Source organism: Scyliorhinus torazame, chromosome 12, assembly GCF_047496885.1.
Source record: "Scyliorhinus torazame isolate Kashiwa2021f chromosome 12, sScyTor2.1, whole genome shotgun sequence".
In the NCBI taxonomy this organism is placed as follows: Eukaryota; Metazoa; Chordata; class Chondrichthyes; order Carcharhiniformes; family Scyliorhinidae; genus Scyliorhinus; species Scyliorhinus torazame.
Window position 1 is genome coordinate 214,484,386 of NC_092718.1, and position 20,520 is coordinate 214,504,905.

The window sequence follows — 20,520 nt, forward strand, 5'->3', positions numbered from 1 at the left end:
ATCGGGTTTTGGCCAAATTAATAAGGAATCAGCCATTTTAGGTGGCTACAGGAATTTGGAAAATTCCTAAAGGGAAACCGAGTTCGCCACATCAAAATGGCCCCTTACCAGCCAGCGTCCAACGGCCTGGCAGAGAGAGCGGCCCAGACACTAAAAGCGGGACTCAATAAGCAGCCGGCAGCGTCAATGGACACAAAGCTCTCCCGCTGGCTGTTTGATTACAGGACCACACCGCATTCCACAACGGGCATACCGCCAGCTGAACTCTTAATGGGAAGGCGGCTGCGAACGAGGCTGAGTCTCCTTTTCCTAAATTTAACGGGGAAAGTGGAGAAACAACAGGAGGTCCAACGCAGGGGGCGCGATAATAGTCGGCAGCAGAGACATTTCCAGGTGGGGGCACCGGGTTGGGTCAAGAATTATGGGAATGGACCAACGTGGGTCAAAGGCACGGTAGAGTCCCAAACAGAGCCCATATCATATAAAGTGTCGATAGGAGGTAAGGTGCTGAAGAAACACCTAGACCAAACAAGGGCAGCGGAACCACACCTGGAGGCAGTCGAAGCAGGACCGCCTCAAGCTGGGATAGCTCAGACGGGAAAGATACCCACACCCCAGCCCCGAGCAATTTCTCCAGACCCCGTCATCCAGTCATCAGAGTCGGAGATGGACACGTTCGACGAGGCCGCCGCAACACCTCTCCCCGAGGAGGAGGAAGTACATCTTCCAAGGAGGTCGTCAAGGAAAAGTAGGGCACCTATAAGGTACACCCCACCCACGTCGGAGAACGACCTGGCGGACGACACAGAGGTGACAGACCCGGACAGGAGGAGCAGGAAGAAGCTCAGAGGAATGCCAGCTGGCAGGAATTCCTCGGACCTTGGGGGGGGGGGGGGGGGGGGGGGGTAAATGACCTCCAATTGGCATTATTGGTTGGCCAATTGGAGTATGAGCTCCCTCAATGATAGCTCATTGAGGGGGCCCATTTAAGCACCTGTGTAGGCTTTGTGAGGCAGTCTTAAGTTGACTGGAATGCTAGCAGCACTGTTTGGAGCTGCTCTTGTATATAAGTTATTGCAAATAAATACTGGTGTGGTGACTGAACCCCTGCCTCCTGTGGATTATTACACCCTTGTTTGGTCTGAGCTGGTGATCACAACAGTGTAATGGAATTAATTCTCATCAGAGATGCAAGTATTAACCTGGGGTACTTAGTGACCGTGTCTGTTTTAGTGCTTCTTACATTCTGGGCACGCCAGCTCTCATATCAGTGTTTGTTCATCTCAAACAATTACTCAAACTGATACAGTAGCAAACATTAATGTGGAAATAAACATGTGATGCTTTTATCACCTTATTATTTCCTCTCGTGAATGTGCTGACTCGTATATTTGCGCCAGCCAGCAGATCTTGGTTCCTTTGCAAAGTGCCTTGCATCACACCACAAATGGGCGTCAGCATGCTTTTGACTGGCAAATGGGGCTCTAAGTTCATCAATCCTATTATAAATCGGCATCTACATGTGCACTTTATACTGATCAGGGCAAGAACCCTTGCATTTTATTTCCACTGTCCCCTTCGGTCTAAAACATCTAAACAGGTCATTCTACTGAAATGACAGGAGAAGAGAGGCCGGTTGATCTCTGCCAACTTCGCACAAGATTTGGTTTTCATTACCATTATTTTTTAATCTTGCCCTATCCCATGCACGTGGAATATAAAGTGTGTCATGTGAGAGTCCCCTTTAAGAAATGGGTGTTTAAGAAATGTACCTTTAAGAAATGTTTAGTTGCTCATGTTACTGGAGTGATGTCAGAGTGTGGGTGGAGCTGAGCTCCACTTCTGCTTTTTAGTTTCAGTTTAAGAGCAGCTTGGGTGTGTTTTAGTGAGTTGCACTGCTGTTGATCTCTGCCATGCAAAGACTATCTATGGATCATTTGGTGAACTCAGAATTGTAAAAAGGTCTCCGTATTAAATGTAACCCAAATATGTTCCTGTTTGAAGGTTTGTTAAGTCTTTTGGATAAAAGGACAGCATACAGGTTACTTAGTGTTTTATTCTTTGGGGGGTATATTTAATTTACTGGTTGCTAAGATATTCACTTTGTTTTAGAAAGGTTAACTTGAGTTCATAGAATAAACATTGTTTTGTTTTAAAAACCACTGGTCCATTTTCTACTGTACCATACCAGTAGAGTGAGCCGTGTGCTCCCCATACCACAATCTATTAAAAGTTGTGGGTCAGGTGAACTCCATGGGACTTCCGGTTGCGGCGATGACCAGCTAAGCCGCACGTTTCGGCAGCTCCAGCTCGAACGGACCTTCGGGCTCTTTTAAGAGCCCCAACGGGGAATTTTTTCGGGACGAAACCCGGTGTGGGGTGAGACAACAGGGAGTCGTTCTTCCCCCCCCCCCCCCCCCAAACGAAAAAGAAAAATATCGGCGGCGGTGGCCAGATCGCGAAGAATCCTCGAGGACAGGGGCAGAAGAAAAAAGGAGCAAGATGGCGGCGGAGAGAGCCCAGGTGACATGGGGGCCGGACCAAGACGAATTTTTGAGACTGTGTGTGGAGCTGCTTAAGAAGGAGGTGCTGGCCCCGATGCTACAGGAAATTGAGGGGCTTAAGGAGGCACAAAAGACCCAGGAGATGGAGCTCTGCGTAGTGGAGCAGAAGGTGACGGACAACGAAGACGAGATCCTGGGCCTGGCGGTCAAAACGCAGACGCACGAGGCACTCCACAAAAAGTGCATTGAAAGGATTGAAGTCCTAGAAAACAGATCACGGAGAAAGAACCTTCGGATCCTGGATCTCCCCGAGGGAGTGGAAGGAGCGGACGGCGGGGCTTACGTGAGCACGATGCTACGCTTGCTAAGGGGAGCTGGGGCCCCTTGGAAGTGGAAGGGGCTCATCGGGTCCCTGCGAGGAGACCAAAGGCGGGAGAACCACCTAGGGCGGCGATCGTGCGATTTCATCGCTTCAATGACAGAGGTGGTTCTGAGATGGGCCAAAATGGTACGAAGTAGTAGATGGGAGAATGCCGTGGTACGGGTCTACCAGGATTGGAGTGCGGAGGTGGCGAGAAGGAGGGCGAGTTTTCATCGAGCCAAGGAGGTGCTACACAAGAAGAAGGTGAAGTTCGGGATGCTGCAGCCGGCGTGACTGTGGGTCACGCACCAGGAGACGCATTACTACTTCGAAACGGCGGAAGAAGCATGGACCTTCATTAAAAACGAGAAACTGGATCAGAACTGAGGGACTGATGTTAGAGGGGAAATGACAATGCCGATGTATATAGAGATGTAAATTGGGGAGGGGGGGGGCAATAAGAAATGTGGGCGCCAGTGGGGGGGAAGAAGAGACATAGGCGGGGGATGGGGAATGGGAGTGGGGCGGCAGAGGGAACTGCGCCACAAGGGGCGGGACAACTATAGAGAACACTGTGCTTACTGTTCTTGTTCCCACGCCAGAAAGATGATGGCGGGAAGATAGGCGCAAGGTAGATGGGAGTTCCCCACACGGGGGGGGTCAAGGAGAGAGCGGGAGAAGCCGGGGTCAGTTGAAATCAGCTGACTTTCGGAAGCAATATGGGGGAGCAATCATGCTAGATGGGGATCTAGCGGGGGGTGGGGAGGATAACTGGGTTGCTGCTGCTGAAATCAAAGAGGAGCTGGTAAAAGAAAGGGTGGTCGGGGCTGGAATGCGCCGCCTGGGGAACGGGTGGGTGCGCGGGACGTGGGACTGGCCTAGAGAGGGTGATGGCTAGTCGACAAGTGAAGGGGGCAGGTAGCCCCCCAGTTCGGCTGATCACGTGGAACGTGAGAGGCCTAAATGGGACGATTAAAAGGGCCCGAGTGTTCGCTCACTTGAAAGGATTGAGGGCAGATGTGGCTATGCTTCAGGAGACGCACCTGAAGGTGGCGGACCAAGTTAGGTTAAGGAAAGGATGGGTGGGACAGGTGTTCCACTCAGGGCTGGATGCAAAGAACAGAGGGGTGGCCATACTGGTGGGGAAACGGGTGTCATTCGAAGCTAGGAACATTGTAGCAGACAGCGGAGGCAGATATGTGATGGTGAGTGGCAGACTGGAGGGAATGGAGGTCGTGTTGGGTAACGTATATGCCAGAAATTGGGATGATGCGGGATTTATGAAGCGGATGCTGGGACGTATCCCGGACCTGGAGGTAGAAAACCTGATAATGGGGGGGGACTTCAACACCGTGTTGGACCCAGGGTTAGATAGATCTAGATCGAGGACCGGAAGAAGGCCGGCAGCGGCCAAGGTGCTTAGGGGGTTTATGGACCAAATGGGGGGGAGTGGATCCGTGGCGATTTGTTAGGCCGAAGGCCAAAGAGTTCTCCTTCTTCTCCCATGTTCACAAGGTGTATTCCCGGATAGATTTCTTTGTTTTGGGAAGGTCACTGATCTCGAGGGTGGAAGGAACTGAGTATTCAGCCATAGCTGTTTCAGATCATGCCCCACACTGGGTGGACCTGGAACTAGGAGAGGAGAGGGAGCAGCGTTCACTCTGGCGACTGGATGTGGGATTACTGGCGGATGAGGGAGTCTGCGGAAGGGTGCGGGGATGTATCGAAAGATACCTGGAGGCCAATGACGGTGGGGAGGTCCGAGTGGGAGTAGTATGGGAAGCACTAAAGGCGGTGGTCAGATGAGAGCTGATCTCCATCAGGGCCCACAAGGGGAAAATAGAGGCCAAGGAAAGGGAAAGACTACTGGGGGAGATTTTGAGGGTAGATAAAGAATACGCGGAGGCCCCGGAGGAAGGACTATACAGGGAGAGGCGACGACTCCAGACGGAGTTCGACCTGTTGACCACAAGGAGGGCAGAGGCACAGTGGAGGAAGGCACAGGGGATGAGATATGAATATAGGGAAAAGGCGAGTCGCCTGTTGGCCCATCAGCTGCGAAAGAGGACAGCGGCGAGGGAGATAGGGGGAATTAGGGATGAAAAGGGAGCTACGGTGCGGAGAGCAGGGAAGATAAACAAGGTGTTTAAGACCTTTTACGAGAGACTTTATAGGTCCCAACCCCCGGAGGGAAAAGAGGAGATGCGGCAGTTTTTGGACCAATTAAGGTTCCCGAGGTGGAGGAGCAGGAGGTGGAAGGCCTGGGGGCGCCGATTGGGGTGGACGAGGTTACCAAGGGGCTGGGGAAAATGCAGGCAGGGAAGGCCCGGGACCAGATGGGTTCCCGGTGGAATTTTATAGAAAATATGTGGACTTGTTGGCCCCGCTGCTTGTAAGGACCTTTAACGAGGCCAGAGAAGGGGGGACCCTACCCCCGACAATGTCGGAGGCGACGATATCGCTAATCTTGAAGTGGGATAAAGATCCGCTGCAGTGCGGGTCCTATAGGCCTATCTCACTGCTAAATGTGGACGCCAAGTTGCTAGCAAAGGTGCTGGCAACGAGGATAGAGGATTGTGTCCCGGGGGTGGTGCACGAAGACCAGACCGGGTTCGTAAAGGGGAGACAACTAGATGGCCTACCGCTAAGGAGAGTGGAAAGAAACTTCCGATACCTGGGGATTCAGATAGCCAGGAGCTGGGGAACCTTACACAGACTTAATCTGACACGACTGGTGGAACAAATGGAAGAGGATTTCAAAAGGTGGGACATGCAGCCGCTGTCACTGGCGGGCAGAGTGCAGGCAATTAAGATGATGGTCCTCCCAAGGTTCCTATTTGTGTTCCAATGTCTCCCTATACTGATCACTAAGGCCTTTAAAAAAATAAATAAATAAAATAGATAGGAGCATCACGACCTTCGTGTGGGCAGGGAAGGTCCCGAGTGTAAGGAGGGGGTTCCTACAACGTAGTAGAGACAGAGGGGGACTGGGGTTGCCGAATTTGGGCGACTACTACTGGGCCGCCAATGTGGCGATGATTCGTAAATGGATGATAGAGGGAGCGGCGTGGAAAAGATTGGAGATGAAGTCCTGTAAAGGGACGAGTTTAAAAGCGCTGGTGACGGCGCCACTACCGCTCTCACCAAAAGAATTTACCACGAACCCAGTGGTGGCGGCAACATTAAGTATCTGGGGGCAATGGAGGTGACAGGGGTGTGCTGGGAGCCTCTGTGTGGTCCCCGATCAGGAACAACCATAGGTTTGCCCCAGGGAGGCTGGATGGAGGATTCCAGAGCTGGCACCGGGTAGGAATCAGGAGAGTGGGAGATTTATTTATAGACGGGACGTTTGCGAGCTTGGGAGCACTTGAGGAAAAGTATAAGCTGCCCCGGGGAAATTTCTTTAGATATATGCAGGTGAGAGCGTTTACAAAACAGCTGGTAAGGGAATTTCCGCTGCTCCTGACGCAAGGGATCCAGGACTGGGTGCTTTCGGGGGTGTGGGTCGGGGAGGGCAAAGTGTCAGAGATATACCGGGAGATGAGAGAAGAGGGGGAGGAGTTGCTGGGCGAACTGAAGGGAAAATGGGAAGAAGAGCTCGGGGAGGAGATTGAGGAGGGTTTGTGGGCTGATGCCCTAAGCAGGGTAAATTCCTCTTCCTCGTGTGCCAGGCTTAGCCTGATCCAATTTAAGGTGCTGCATAGAGCACACATAACGGGAGCAAGCTTGAGCAGGTTCTTCGGAGTGGAGGACAAGTGTGGGAGGTGCGGGGGAAGCCCGGCGAACCACACACCTATGTTTTGGTTGTGTCCGGCACTGGAGGGGAGTGACGGGAGTGATCTCGAAGGTGGTGAAGGTCCGGGTCAAACCAGGCTGGGGGTTAGCTTTATTTGGAGTTGTGCAGGAGGCGAAAGAGGCCGATGTCGTGGCCTTTGCGTCGATAGTAGCCCGGCGTAGGATTTTACTCATGTGGAAGGAAGTGAAACCCCCCGGACTGGAGGCCTGGATAAACGATATGGCGGGGTTCATTAAACTGGAGCAGATGAAGTTTGCGCTGAGAGGATCGGCTCAAGGGTTCACCAGGTGGTGGCAACCGTTCCTCGACTACCTAGCGGAACGTTAGAGGGAAGATAGATGACCAGCAGCAGCAACCCAGGGGGAGGGAGGGGGGGGGGGGGGGTAAATTGTTTGGGTTTTTGGAGGGGGAGAGGGGGCGGGGGGGAGTATTACTTCGTGTTATTTGGTTAGTTTACCATGTTACACAATGTTATATTGCAGTTATGTTACTTGTATTTTTATTTCTTTGATTTGTAAGGGAAAAAATTGTGTTTGAAAACTTTAATAAAATATATATTTTTTAAAAAAGGTGAACTCCATGATACACTTTGGGATTCTCTAAACCCTGACCCATAACAAGTGTTGATGACACTAACTGATAGTTCCAAGATTTGGGGTCAGCTCTCTCATACTGGAGGCTAAAAGGGCAGGAAGGCCAAAATGAAATGAAATGAAATAAATCGCTTATTGTCACAAGTAGGCTTCAAATGAAGTTTCTGTGAAAAGCCCCTAATCGCCACATTCCGGTGCCTGTTCGGAGAGGCTGTTACGGGAATCGAACCATGCTGTTGGCCTGCTTTGGTCTGCTTTCAAAGCCAGCGATTTAGCCCTGTGCTAAACAGCCCCAGATAGGACAGCAGATGAGCAGTGGCAGTTGTTTAAGGAGATACTCAATTTCTCACAACTAAAATATATCCCAGTGAGGAAGAAAGATGGTAAAAGGGATTTAAAAAAATCCATGGCTAAGCAAGGAGGTTAAGGAGAATATTAAGACAAAAAATAAGGTATATCATATTGCAAAGACCAGTGGCAGGCTGGAAGATTGGGAAACTTTCAAACATAAACAACAATAATAAGAATCTTTATTAATGTCATAAGTCGGCTTATATGATCACTGCAATGAAGTTACTGTGAAAATCCCCTAGTCGCCACTCCAGCAAGGGATGCGAAAGAAGTAATAATAAGAGCTAAGATAAATTACGAAAGAAAATTAGCGCAAAACATCGTAAAGGATAGCAAAAGCTTGTATAAGTACATAAAAGGGAAGAGAGTCGCTATGGTGAATGTTGGTCCCTTGGAAAATTAATTGGGCAGTTAATAGTGGGGAACACAAAAATGATAAAAGATGCTAAAACAATACTTTGCCTCAATTTTCACAGTGGAGGTCACTAGTGCAATTCCTATAGGAGCAGCAATTCAGAAGTAATAGAAAGGGAGGAACTTGGAACAATCAACATCAATAGGGAAATGGTACTCAACAAACTATTGGGATTGAGGACACAAGTCTCCGGGCCTGATGGCTTACTCCCTGTTTTGTTACGCTCTCGACGTAGCATAAGCTGCTTCCTTGATGTGCACTCTGACAAAGGAAGGTTCAGATTTGGAGATAGCTTTAACACGTTTATTAAACTATTAACAATTCTCCTACTTGGATTCGACGCTACTGTTAATCCTGCTATAGCTACTCAGACTGACTAACCAGTCTGCTACAATCCACGTGGTGGGAGTGATGTTCAATCAACCCTGTATCTGTACTCACTGAGTCTCCACTGGAAAGAGGAAGATCATGTGTGCAGTGTCCTTGTATATGGGTTGGTGTAATGCCCCCCTGTGGTAGTGTCACCTGTGTATATTGTGAATGCCCATTGATTGTGTCCTATCTTACTGACCTATTGGTTGACTGTCTGTGTGTCATGTCTCTGGCGGTCCCTCTAGAGTCAAGCTAGGTGTAGTGTATGTACATTAACCCATTGTGTATTTACAGTGATGTATATCACCACACTCCCCAGGGTATTAAAGGAAGTGGAAGCGGAGATAGTGGATCCATTGATTATATTATTCCAAAATTCCCTGGACACAGGAAAGGTTCCAGTGGATTGGAAAAATGCCAACATAATGCCCTTATTCAAAAAGGGAGGGAGACCGAATGTGGGAAATTACAGACCAGTTAGGTTACCATCTGTGGTTGGGAAATTGTTAAAATCAATTATCAAGGAAGCAATATCAGGACATTTGGAAAGTGAAAATGCTGTCCATCAGAGTCAGCATGGCTTTATGAAGAGCAAATCATGTTTGACTAATTTGCTAGAGTTCTTCGAAGATGTAACAAGCAAAATGGATAATCTGGATCCTGTAGATGTAGTATATCTGAACTTCTGGAAGGCGTTTGATTTTTTTAAAGAATGTTTTTATTGGGTTTTATACATGGTATATTTACAGATGTACACAAAGAAACCAAAAAGAAATAACAAAAACATTACAAAACTAAACAACCAAGGTGAGAAAATAACAACAGGGGAAGTGTATGTACTTGGAAGCAAAAAGGAGAGAATTTCATTAGACATGCAATTGGAGGGGGGGGGGGGGGGGGGCTTTCTAAACACCCCCCCCCCCCTCCCCCCTGTCTGTTTTATTTTAAAAAATACAGAACATGCAAAAACAGAACCGGGTGGTAGGTGCTCCTGATGTCACTTGCATCTCTTGGTCTGTTTTCTTTTTTGTTTTTGTGCATTTGCCTCTGCATCGGCCGGCCGTCGTACCTTCTTCTTGTACGTTCTTACTCTCTTTCCCTGCTGTGCTTGTGGTCGTTGCCGTTTCCTGTGCTCTCTCTCCAGATTGTGTTCCCTTCTCTTTCCTCCCCTCTGGCTTCCCTCTCTTGTTCTCCTCCCCTCGTCCTGCCTCCCTCTCTGCTGCTCCCCTTTCTTTTCAGCTGTGTTTGGCTACTCCCGCTTGCACAGGTGGCATTGTCAGGTGGTGCTGCTGACCGCCAGCCGAGCAGGATTCTACAGCAGGCAATGAGGGAGGCAAAGGGAAGGCTTTTGATAAGGTGCCACACAGAAGGTTAATTCACAAGGTTAGATCACATGGGCTTGGGGGTAATTTATTAACTGGATAGAAAACTGGCTGACGGACAGAAGATGGAGGGCGGGATTCTCCACTCCCACGCCGAAGTGGCCGCGCCGTCGTGAACGCCGTCGAGGTTCACGACGGCGCGGAACGGCCCCGGTCCCGACCGATTCAGGCCCTGACAATGGGCCAGGATCGGGGCCGCGTCATCTACACGTGCCAGGCCTTGTCGCCCGCGTAAAAGCGGCGCCGCATAGATGACGCGGCCGGCGCCGCATAACGGGCATCATCCGCGCATGCGTGGTTGTCGTCCTCTAAATCCGCCCTGCAAGAAGATAGGGGATGGATCTTGCGGGGCCGCGGAAGGAAGGAGGTCCTCCTTTAGAGAGGACGGCCCGACGATCGGTGGGCAACGATCGCGGGCCCCCCCACAGGCCGCCCCCCCCCCCCCCCCCCCCCCCCCCCCCCCCAGTGTTCACGCACCGCCCACGACTGCAGCGACCAGGTGTGGACGGCGCCGGGGGGAACCCACCGTTTTGGCCTGGCCGCTCGGCCCATCCGGGCCTCAGAATAGCGGGGGTGCCGGAGAATCGCCATTTTGGGTGTCTCCGGCGATTCTCCGGCCTGCGGCCCGCGAAACTCAACCGGGCCGTTCCCGCCGCTTGGGAGAATCGCGGACTGGCGTCCCCGGAAACTTTGGCGGCCCAGGCGATTCTTCCAACCGGCGTGGGAGTGGAGAATCGCGCCCGGAGAGTCGGGATAAATGGGTCTTTTTCTGGATGGCAAGATGTAACTAGTAGGATGCCACAGGGTTCAGTCCTTGGGCCCCTGCTATTTGCAATCTTTATAAAGGACTTGGCTACAGGAATAGAAGGTTTTATAGCCAAATTTGCAGACAACGCTAAAATAGGCAGAACAGTAAGTTGAAATTAGGAAATAAGAACCTTCCAAATGGATATAGATATGTTAGGATAGTGGGCCAAGATGTGGCAGATGGATATTAACATTGATAAGTGTGAGGTCATGCATTTTGGATGGAAAAATTGGAAGGCAACTTATTATCTAAATAGGGTGAGACTTTGGAGTGCTCTGTTGCAGAGGGATCTGGGGGTCCTCGTTTATGAGTCACCAAAAAGTAGCATGCAGGTACAGCAGAAAATAAAGTGAATGGAATGTTGGCATTCATAACTAAAGGAATAGAGTAGAAAGGTATGGAAGAATGGGATGAAAAAATATCTGCCACGATCGAATGGCGGAGCAGACTCGATGGGCTGAGTGGCCTAATGCTGCTCCTTTGTTTTATGGTCTAAGTGTTGTTGCAATTATACAAGGCATTGGTGAAACCACACCTGGAGTATTGTGCACCGTTTTGGTCCCCTTATTTGAGGGAAGATGCAGTGGCATTGGAGGCAGTTCAGGGGACGTTCACGAGGTTGATTCCAGAGATGAGGAGTTTGTCGTATGAAGAGAGATTGAACAGTTTAAGCCTAAACTCCCAAGTACAGAAGAATGAGGGTAGATCAAATTGAGGTATTCAAGATGATAAAAGTTATGGATAAAGTAGACGTAGAGTGAATGCTTCCTCTTGTGGGGCAATCTAGAATGAGAGGTCATAGTCTTAGGACAAGAGGTAGCAAATTTAAAACCGAGTTGAGGAGAAACTACTTTTCCCAAACGGTTGTGAATCTGTGGAATTCGCTACCCCAGCGTGCGGTGGGTGCTGGGACAGTGAATAATTTAAGGAAGCGTTAGACAGATTTTTAATTTGCTAATAGGTTGAAGGGTTATGGAGAACGGGCAGAACGGTGGAGTTAAGGCCAGGATCAGATCAGCAATCATTGTATTGAACGGTGGAGCAGGCATGAGAGGCTAAATTGCCTACTCGTCCTCCTAGTTCATGTATTCTAAGAAAGAACCATTCTGGCTGATTTCACCATCCAGCTCTTTGTAGCACTGTAGGTAACAGCACCGCAAGCACAAATATTGTGTTCATGATCATAATGGGATTTCTTGATTAATATGCACATCAGGGGTTAGGAGGAGAAGGCAGAAGAATGGAGATGAGGAACCTATCAGCCATGATCAAATGGCAGAGCAGACTCGATAGGCCAAATGGCCTAATTCTGCTCCGATATCTTGTGAATTTATGTTATACCTAAATGATGCCCACGCTTGAGACTGATATGTAATAAATTTTAAATGTAAATGTATTTTTTGCATTTCTCTCTCACATTTTGCAATTCCCAATTTATAAAAAAATAAATTTTTAAAAATCGTTTCAGTTCTGAAACTGTTGAACAAATTGTTTTTTGTTTTGTTTGGGCTGCTACTTCTACATTCATTTTCAAACTCACTTTTGATTGACAGCACTGTTTTTGAAAAATCACACTTTTAAACTATTTTCAGATATCTTGACACTGAATGAGAGGAAACTGAGGGATCAAGAGGAGAGGGAGACCATTATTTTATGGAGGCGACCTATCATCACCCTGCAGTACTTCCTCTTGGAAACCACTGTAGACTTAAAAGAATCGGCATTAAGGTAAGAAATTGCTTATTTTACCGTGAGACTGCTGAGGAGCTGGCTAACATCTCACCTTTTCGAAATCTTTAAAAATAAAATTGAATTCTCTAGCATTTTAAGAAATTTAATTCTGTTCCTGTAATATCTGGTTCGCAAATCACATATATTTTATGCTCTTTAAACACAGAGCTTTTATTGTTTTAATAAATTTAATTAAAAGCAATATTTATTATTTATATCCCTTAGTTAGGTATTCTTCATGATGGGGAGATTTTCTTTTTTTTCTATCCTTTCAGACACTTTCATTATCTTAAAGACCCCCATCAGATCAAACCTCAGCTTGGTCAGCCTTTTCTGATAAGTATATCCTCTCCGTTCTAGTATCATGGTCATGAATCTTCTCCCTGTAACTCTGCACTATATTCCTTTTAAAATATCAGTCTGATTCTCTGTTTATTACCTTGATTGAGCCTGTCTCCACCACATTCCTGAGCAGACCCTGACCACTCGCTTTTGCCAATTCATTTAAATCTGTGCTCTCTTGATCGTGACCCTTTCATGAGTGGGAATAGTTTTGTTCTATCTACTCACTCTGTTCAGACCCCTCATGAATTTGAATACATTATCAAGTTTCCCCTCTGTCCTAGAGGTTTACAGCATGGAAACAGGCCCTTTGACCCAACTTGTCCATGCCGCCAATTTAAACCACTAAGCTAGTCCCAATTGCCACATTTGGCCATATCCCTCCAAACCCATCTTACCCATATAACTGCCATCTATCTGCCCGTCCCATCAACTTGTCTGTTCTCTTTTGAAGTTCTAGACCATCCTCCTCACAATTTACAAGTTTTATACCGCCTGCAAATTTTTAAATTGTTCTGGATCCTTAATATATTTCGGAAAAAGCAAGGATCCCAATACCAACTGGTAGGGAGCTCCACTACAAGCCGCCTTCCCCTCGAGAACACCCATTAGCCATTACTCTTGTTTCCTGTCATTCCGCCAATTTTGTATCCATGTTGCTACTGTCCCTTTTATTCCATGAGCTTCATTCACAAGTGTGTTCTGTGGCACTGTACCAAATACCTTTTGGATGTCTGTATGCACATTGTCAACAACACTTCCCCCATCAACCTTCTCTTTTACCTCTTTGTAAAATTCCAAGTTAGTTTAAAAATGTTTTCCTTCATTCATCTGTTTGTTCATATGATAATTAATTGTAGAAGTTTTCCCACCACTGAGGTTGAACTGACTGATCTGTAGTTGCTGGGCTTATCCTTGCAACCTTTTTGGAACCAGGCTGTATGTAATGTTTGCAATTCTCTAGTCCTCCGGCAGCACCGAGCCTAAGGAATACTGAAGAATTAAGACCTGTGCCTCTGCAATTTCCACTTTCCCTTTCTCTCAGTAGCTTTAGATGCATCTCAGTGCCTTGTCCACTTTAAGTTCAGGCAGCTTAATCAGTACCTCCTGCTTATCTATTTTTATACCCTTCTAGTGACTGGATTTCCTCCTCTTTCATTATGGCCTGGGTAGCACTTCTTTCCTTGGTAAAGCATTAATTTAATGACCTCGCCATAATAGACTCCTGTGATTAGTAATATTATCAACCACCGGATGGATTCCCAGTTGAATTTTACAGGAAATATGTGGACTTGCTCGCCCCGCTACTGATGAGGACCTTTAATGAGGCAAAGGAAAGGGGACAGCTGCCCCCGACTATGTCTGAGGCAACGATATCGATTCTCCTAAAGAAGGAAAAGGACCCGCTGCAATGCGGGTCCTATAGACCTATTTCCCTCCTAAATGTAGACGCTAAGATTCTGGCCAAGGTAATGGCAATGAGGATAGAGGATTGTGTCCCGAGGGTGGTCCATGAGGACCAAACTGGGTTTGTGAAGGGGAGACAGCTGAATACGAATATACGGAGGCTGCTAGGGGTAATGATGATGCCCCCACCAGAGGGGGAATCGGAGATAGTGGTGGCGATGGATGCCGAGAAAGCATTTGATAGAGTGGAGTGGGATTATCTGTGGGAGGTGCTGAGGAGATTTGGTTTTGGAGATGAGTATGTTGGATGGGTGCAGCTGTTGTATAGGGCCCCAGTGGCGAGTGTGGTCACGAATGGACGGGGATCTGCATACTTTCGGCTCCATAGAGGGACAAGGCAGGGATGCCCTCTGTCCCCATTATTGTTTGCACTGGCGATTGAGCCCCTGGCAATAGCATTGAGGGGTTCTAAGAAGTGGAGGGGAGTACTTAGAGGAGGAGAAGAACACCGGGTATCTCTGTATGCGGATGATTTGTTGTTATATGTAGCGGACCCGGCGGAGGGGATGCCAGAGATAATGCGGACACTTCGGGAGTTTGGAGAATTCTCAGGATATAAACTGAACATGGGGAAAAGTGAGTTGTTTGTGGTGCATCCAGGGGAGCAGAGCAGAGAAATAGAGGACTTTCCGCTGAGGAAGGTAACAAGGGACTTTCGTTACTTGGGGATCCAGATAGCCAAGAATTGGGGTACATTGCATAGGTTAAATTTAACGCGATTGGTGGAACAAATGGAGGAGGACTTCAAGAGATGGGACATGGTATCCCTGTCACTGGCAGGGAGGGTGCAGGCGGTTAAATTGGTAGTCCTCCCGAGATTCCTCTTTGTGTTTCAGTGCCTCCCAGTGGTGATCACGAAGGCTTTTTTCAAAAGGATCGAAAAGAGTATCATGAGTTTTGTGTGGGCCGGGAAGACCCCGAGAGTGAGGAAGGGATTCTTACAGCGTAGTAGGGATAGGGGGGGGCTGGCACTACCGAGCCTAAGTGAGTACTACTGGGCCGCCAATATCTCAATGGTGAGTAAGTGGATGGGAGAAGAGGAGGGAGCGGCGTGGAAGAGATTGGAGAGGGCGTCCTGTAGGGGGACTAGCCTACAAGCTATGGTGATGGCCCCATTGCCGTTCTCACCGAAGAAATACACCACAAGCCCGGTGGTGGTGGCGACTTTGAAAATTTGGGGACAGTGGAGACGGCATAGGGGAAAGACGGGAGCCTTGGTGGGGTCCCCGATAAGAAATTCCCGGGGAGAATGGATGGGGGATTTGGAATATGGCAAAGAGCAGGAGTAACGCAACTGAAAGATCTGTTTGTGGATGGGAAGTTCGCAAAAGCTTTCTATAGGTATGTCAGGAATAAGCGAATGACTAGGGAAAGAGTAGGACCAGTCAAGGACAGGGATGGGAAGTTGTGTGTGGAGTCTGAAGAGATAGGCGAGATACTAAATGAATATTTTTCGTCAGTATTCACTCAGGAAAAAGATAATGTTGTGGAGGAGAATGCTGAGCCGCAGGCTAATAGAATAGATGGCATTGAGGTACGTAGGGAAGAGGTGTTGGCAATTCTGGACAGGCTGAAAATAGATAAGTCCCCGGGACCTGATGGGATTTATCCTAGGATTCTCTGGGAGGCCAGGGAAGAGATTGCTGGACCTTTGGCTTTGATTTTTATGTCCTCATTGGCTACAGGAATAGTGCCAGAGGACTGGAGGACAGCAAATGTGGTCCCTTTGTTCAAAAAGGGGAGCAGAGACAACCCCGGCAACTATAGACCGGTGAGCCTCACGTCTGTAGTGGGTAAAGTCTTGGAGGGGATTATAAGAGACAAGATTTATAATCATCTAGATAGGAATAATATGATCAGGGATAGTCAGCATTGCTTTGTGAAGGGTAGGTCATGCCTCACAAACCTTATTGAGTTCTTTGAGAAGGTGACTGAACAGGTAGATGAGGGTAGAGCAGTTGATGTGGTGTATATGGATTTCAGCAAAGCGTTTGATAAGGTTCCCCACGGTAGGCTATTGCAAAAAATACGGAGGCTGGGGATTGAGGGTGATTTAGAGATGTGGATCAGAAATTGGCTAGCTGAAAGAAGACAGAGGGTGGTGGTTGATGGGAAATGTTCAGAATGGAGTACAGTCACAAGTGGAGTACCACAAGGATCTGTTCTGGGGCCGTTGCTGTTTGTCATTTTTATCAATGACCTAGAGGAAGGCGCAGAAGGGTGGGTGAGTAAATTTGCAGACGATACTAAAGTCGGTGGTGTTGTCGATAGTGTGGAAGGATGTAGCAGGTTACAGAGGGATATAGATAAGCTGCAGAGCTGGGCTGAGAGGTGGCAAATGGAATTTAATGTAGAGAAGTGTGAGGTGATTCACTTTGGAAGGAATAACAGGAATGCGGAATATTTGGCTAATGGTAAAGTTCTTGAAAGTGTGGATGAGCAGAGGGATCTAGGTGTCCATGTACATAGATCCCTGAAAGTTGCCACCCAAGTTGATAGGGTTGTGAAGAAGGCCTATGGAGTGTTGGCCTTTATTGGTAGAGGGATTGAGTTCCGGAGTCAGGAGGTCATGTTGCAGCTGTACAGAACTCTGGTTCGGCCGCATTTGGAGTATTGCGTACAGTTCTGGTCACCGCATTATAGGAAGGACGTGGAGGCTTTGGAGCGGGTGCAGAGGAGATTTACCAGGATGTTGCCTGGTATGGAGGGAAAATCTTATGAGGAAAGGCTGATGGACTTGAGGTTGTTTTCGTTGGAGAGAAGAAGGTTAAGAGGAGACTTAATAGAGGCATACAAAATGATCAGGGGGTTAGATAGGGTGTACAGTGAGAGCCTTCTCCCGTGGATGGAAATGGCTGGCACGAGGGGACATAACTTTAAACTGAGGGGTAATAGATATAGGACAGAGGTCAGAGGTAGGTTCTTTACGCAAAGAGTAGTGAGGCCGTGGAATGCCCTACCTGCAACAGTAGTGATCTCGCCAACATTGAGGGCATTTAAAAGTTTATTGGATAAACATATGGATGATAATGGCATAGTGTAGGTTAGATGGCTTTTGTTTCGGTGCAACATCGTGGGCCGAAGGGCCTGTACTGCGCTGTATTGTTCTATGTTCTAAGTCTGGGAGCGCTGACCGAGAAATATGGGTTGCCCCAAGGGAATGCATTCCGGTATATGCAACTGAGGGCTTTTGCGAGGCAACAGGTGAGGGAATTCCCGCAGCTCCCGACGCATGAGGTGCAGGACAGAGTGATCTCAAAGACATGGGTGGGGGACGGTAAGGTGTCAGATATATATATATGGGAAATGCGGGACGAGGGGGAGATTATGGTAGATGAGCTGAAAGGGAAATGGGAAGAAGAGCTGGGGGAGGAGATTGAGGAGGGACTGTGGGCGGATGCCCTGAGTAGGGTAAACTCATCGTCCTCGTGTGCCAGGCTAAGCCTGATTCAATTTAAGGTGTTACACAGGGCGCATATGACTGGAGCACGGCTCAGTAAACTTTTTGGGGTAGAGGATAGGTGTGCGAGATGCTCGAGAAGCCCAGCGAATCACACCCACATGTTTTGGTCATGTCCGGCACTACAGGGGTTCTGGGTGGGGGTGACAAAGGTGCTTTCGAAAGTAGTGGGGGTCCAGGTCGAACCAAGCTGGGGGTTGGCTATATTTGGGGTTGCACAAGAGCCGGGAGTGCAGGAGGCGAGAGAGGCCGATGTTTTGGCCTTTCCGTCCCTAGTAGCCCGGCGCAGGATACTGTTGATGTGCAAGGAAGCCAAGCCCCCGGGGGTGGAGACCTGGATAAATGACATGGCAGGGTTTATAAAGCTGGAACGGATTAAGTTCGTCCTAAGGGGATCGGCTCAAGGGTTCACCAGGCGGTGGCAACCGTTCGTCGAATACCTCACAGAAAGATAGAGGGAATGGAAAAGAAGAAGGCAGCAGCAGCAGCCCAGGGTGGGGGGGGGGAGGAACCAGAAGGACTCTCAGGGTTGTTAATATATATGTATAATATGTATAGGTCGTTGCTATAAATAATTGTATATTGGACTGTTAAATCTTATTTTTGGAGAATGTTTATCTGAGACAAGGCAGTTGCCTTTTAGTTTTCGTTTTTGTTATATATTATTTATTCTTTGTTTATAAAACAGGTCATTGTTATTTATACTGTTATATTATTGTGTAAAGGATACACAATGTACTGTGATGGTTGACCAAAAATTTTCAGTAAAATATTTTTTTTAAAAAAGTAATATTATCAACCACTCTCAGGCATCCAGCCTTCTGAGCCGCAATTAAAAAAATTATACTTGTCAAGATCCATGGTACATTTTTCTATCGTTAGATGCTACATATAGGCAAGTTCTTTATGTTGCCACTCTGATCATGCGCACTAGCCCATTTAAAAAAACATCATTGTTCATTGCAACATGTTAGCAGTGTGAAGTTTGTGTTGACACCAGATTTTCATAAAACTAAAAGAAAATTTCAGAAGTCGAGATTAATCTTTACACCTGTTTCAACCACAGCTGATGTAATTGCTGAGCTGCCCTGAGCGAAGTATGTCACGCTGATCAAAATCTTTTTTTTGTGAAAACAAGGAGGAAGAGTTACTGACCTCAAGCATAGAACTCCAGTACCACCTTTAGAATGTTTAAACATTTTTGAATTAATAAAGAGGAAAAAATGTAAGCACACAAGATAAAAGCTGCACGGTTGAAACAGTCTTACTGGAAATACCCCAAAAAGCATGTTTGATCAAAAGTATTTGTGGCAACCACCCCTCAAATTCCTATCCATGCAAACCCAGCAAATATTACCAAGTCAAAGGATTGTTGTCACTTTGCTAAAGGTACACCTCACGACTTCTCACATGCTTCCACTCTTTTTTTTTTTTTAATTTAGAGTACCCAATTATTATTTTTTACAATTAAGGGGCAATTTAGCATGGCCATACCACCTTCTTTTGGATTTTGGGGGCGAAACACATGCAGACACGGGGTGAATGTGCAAACTTCACACGGACAGTGACCCAGGGCCGGGATTCGAACCCGGGTCCTCAAATGGCGTAGGCAGCAATGCTAACCACTGTGCTGCCCTACATGCTTCCACTCTTGATATAGAATTCCAAAAGGAGGTTCCAAAATAAATTGCTTCCTAAAATTCTCCATGCCACCAGCGGCGGTTTTAGCAGTGAGTGGGACGGGAAGATTTGGGCCAAAGACCTTTCTGATTTAATAGTGGGTGGCTGCCTCCGATTCAAAACTTTCACAGCTTCTCAGCATCCCACACAAAGGAGCTGGTCTTCAGGGCTTTCCCCCAAAGCAACCCCACTCCAGTTAAACATCCCTTTCCTTAAATATCGTTTCCCCTTTCATCTTCGGTTCCATTCTCCTTAAACACCTCTTTGAACTCCATTTTCTATTTTGCTTTATTTTCAGATCAATAAAATTTAATATACATTCCCCTATTTACACATGGGACACCTGTAAGACACAAATGTTACTTGTCACTTCTGAACTTGCTTTTGAAATTCAATAGCTGAAACTACACTACGCTTATGTAATGTTTGCAATTCTCCAGTCTTCTTCTTTGCGGCTAGAAATAGGAAGATAGAGCAGCTAAACACGTGGCTAAGAGCTCTTCCGGGGCAGGTGTGACCTGTATAAGAAGGACGGGTTGCATCTAAACCGGAGAGGCATAAATATCCTGGCCGCGAGGTTTGCTAGTGTCACACTGGAGGGTTTAAACTAGTATGGCAGGGGGGTGGGCACGGGAGCAATAGGTCAGAAGGTGAGAGCATTGAGGGAGAACTAGGGAATAGGGACAGTGTGGTTCTGAGGCAGAGCAGACAGGGAGAAGTTGCTGAACACAGCGGGTCTGGTGGCCTGAAGTGCATATGTTTTAATGCAAGGAGCATTACGGGTAAGGCAGATGAACTTAGAGCTTGGATTAGTACTTGGAACTATGATGTTGTTGCCATTACAGAGACCTGGTTGAGGGAAGGGCAGGATTGGCAGCTAAACGTTCCAGGATTTAGATGTTTCAGGCGGGATAGAGGGGGGATGTAAAAGGGGAGGCGGAGTTGCGCTACTTGTTCGGGAGAATATCACAGCTGTACTGCGAGAGGACACCTCAGAGGGCAGTGAGGCTATATGGGTAGAGATCAGGAATAAGAAGGGTGCAGTCACAATGTTGGGGGTATACTACAGGCCTCCCAACAGCCAGCGGGAGATAGAGGAGCAGATAGGTAGACAGATTTTGGAAAAGAGTAAAAACAACAGGGTTGTGGTGATGGGAGACTTCAACTTCCCCAATAATGACTGGGACTCACTTAGTGCCAGGGGCTTAGACGGGGTGGTTTGTAAGGAGCATCCAGGAGGGCTTTTTAAAACAATATG

General features: G+C 47.6%; 1 protein-coding gene across 4 annotated transcripts in view; it reads left to right on the forward strand.

Annotated features, from left to right (window-relative positions):
• vmp1 (vacuole membrane protein 1) overlaps positions 1–20,520 on the forward strand; it is a 220,893-nt gene that overhangs the window by 38,687 nt on the left and 161,686 nt on the right. For all 4 annotated transcript variants that reach the window (XM_072469916.1, XM_072469917.1, XM_072469919.1 and 1 more), the window contains exon 3: positions 12,175–12,310. In XM_072469916.1, the coding sequence (XP_072326017.1) occupies positions 12,175–12,310 (136 nt within the window). The remainder of the gene's footprint in view (positions 1–12,174; positions 12,311–20,520) is intronic.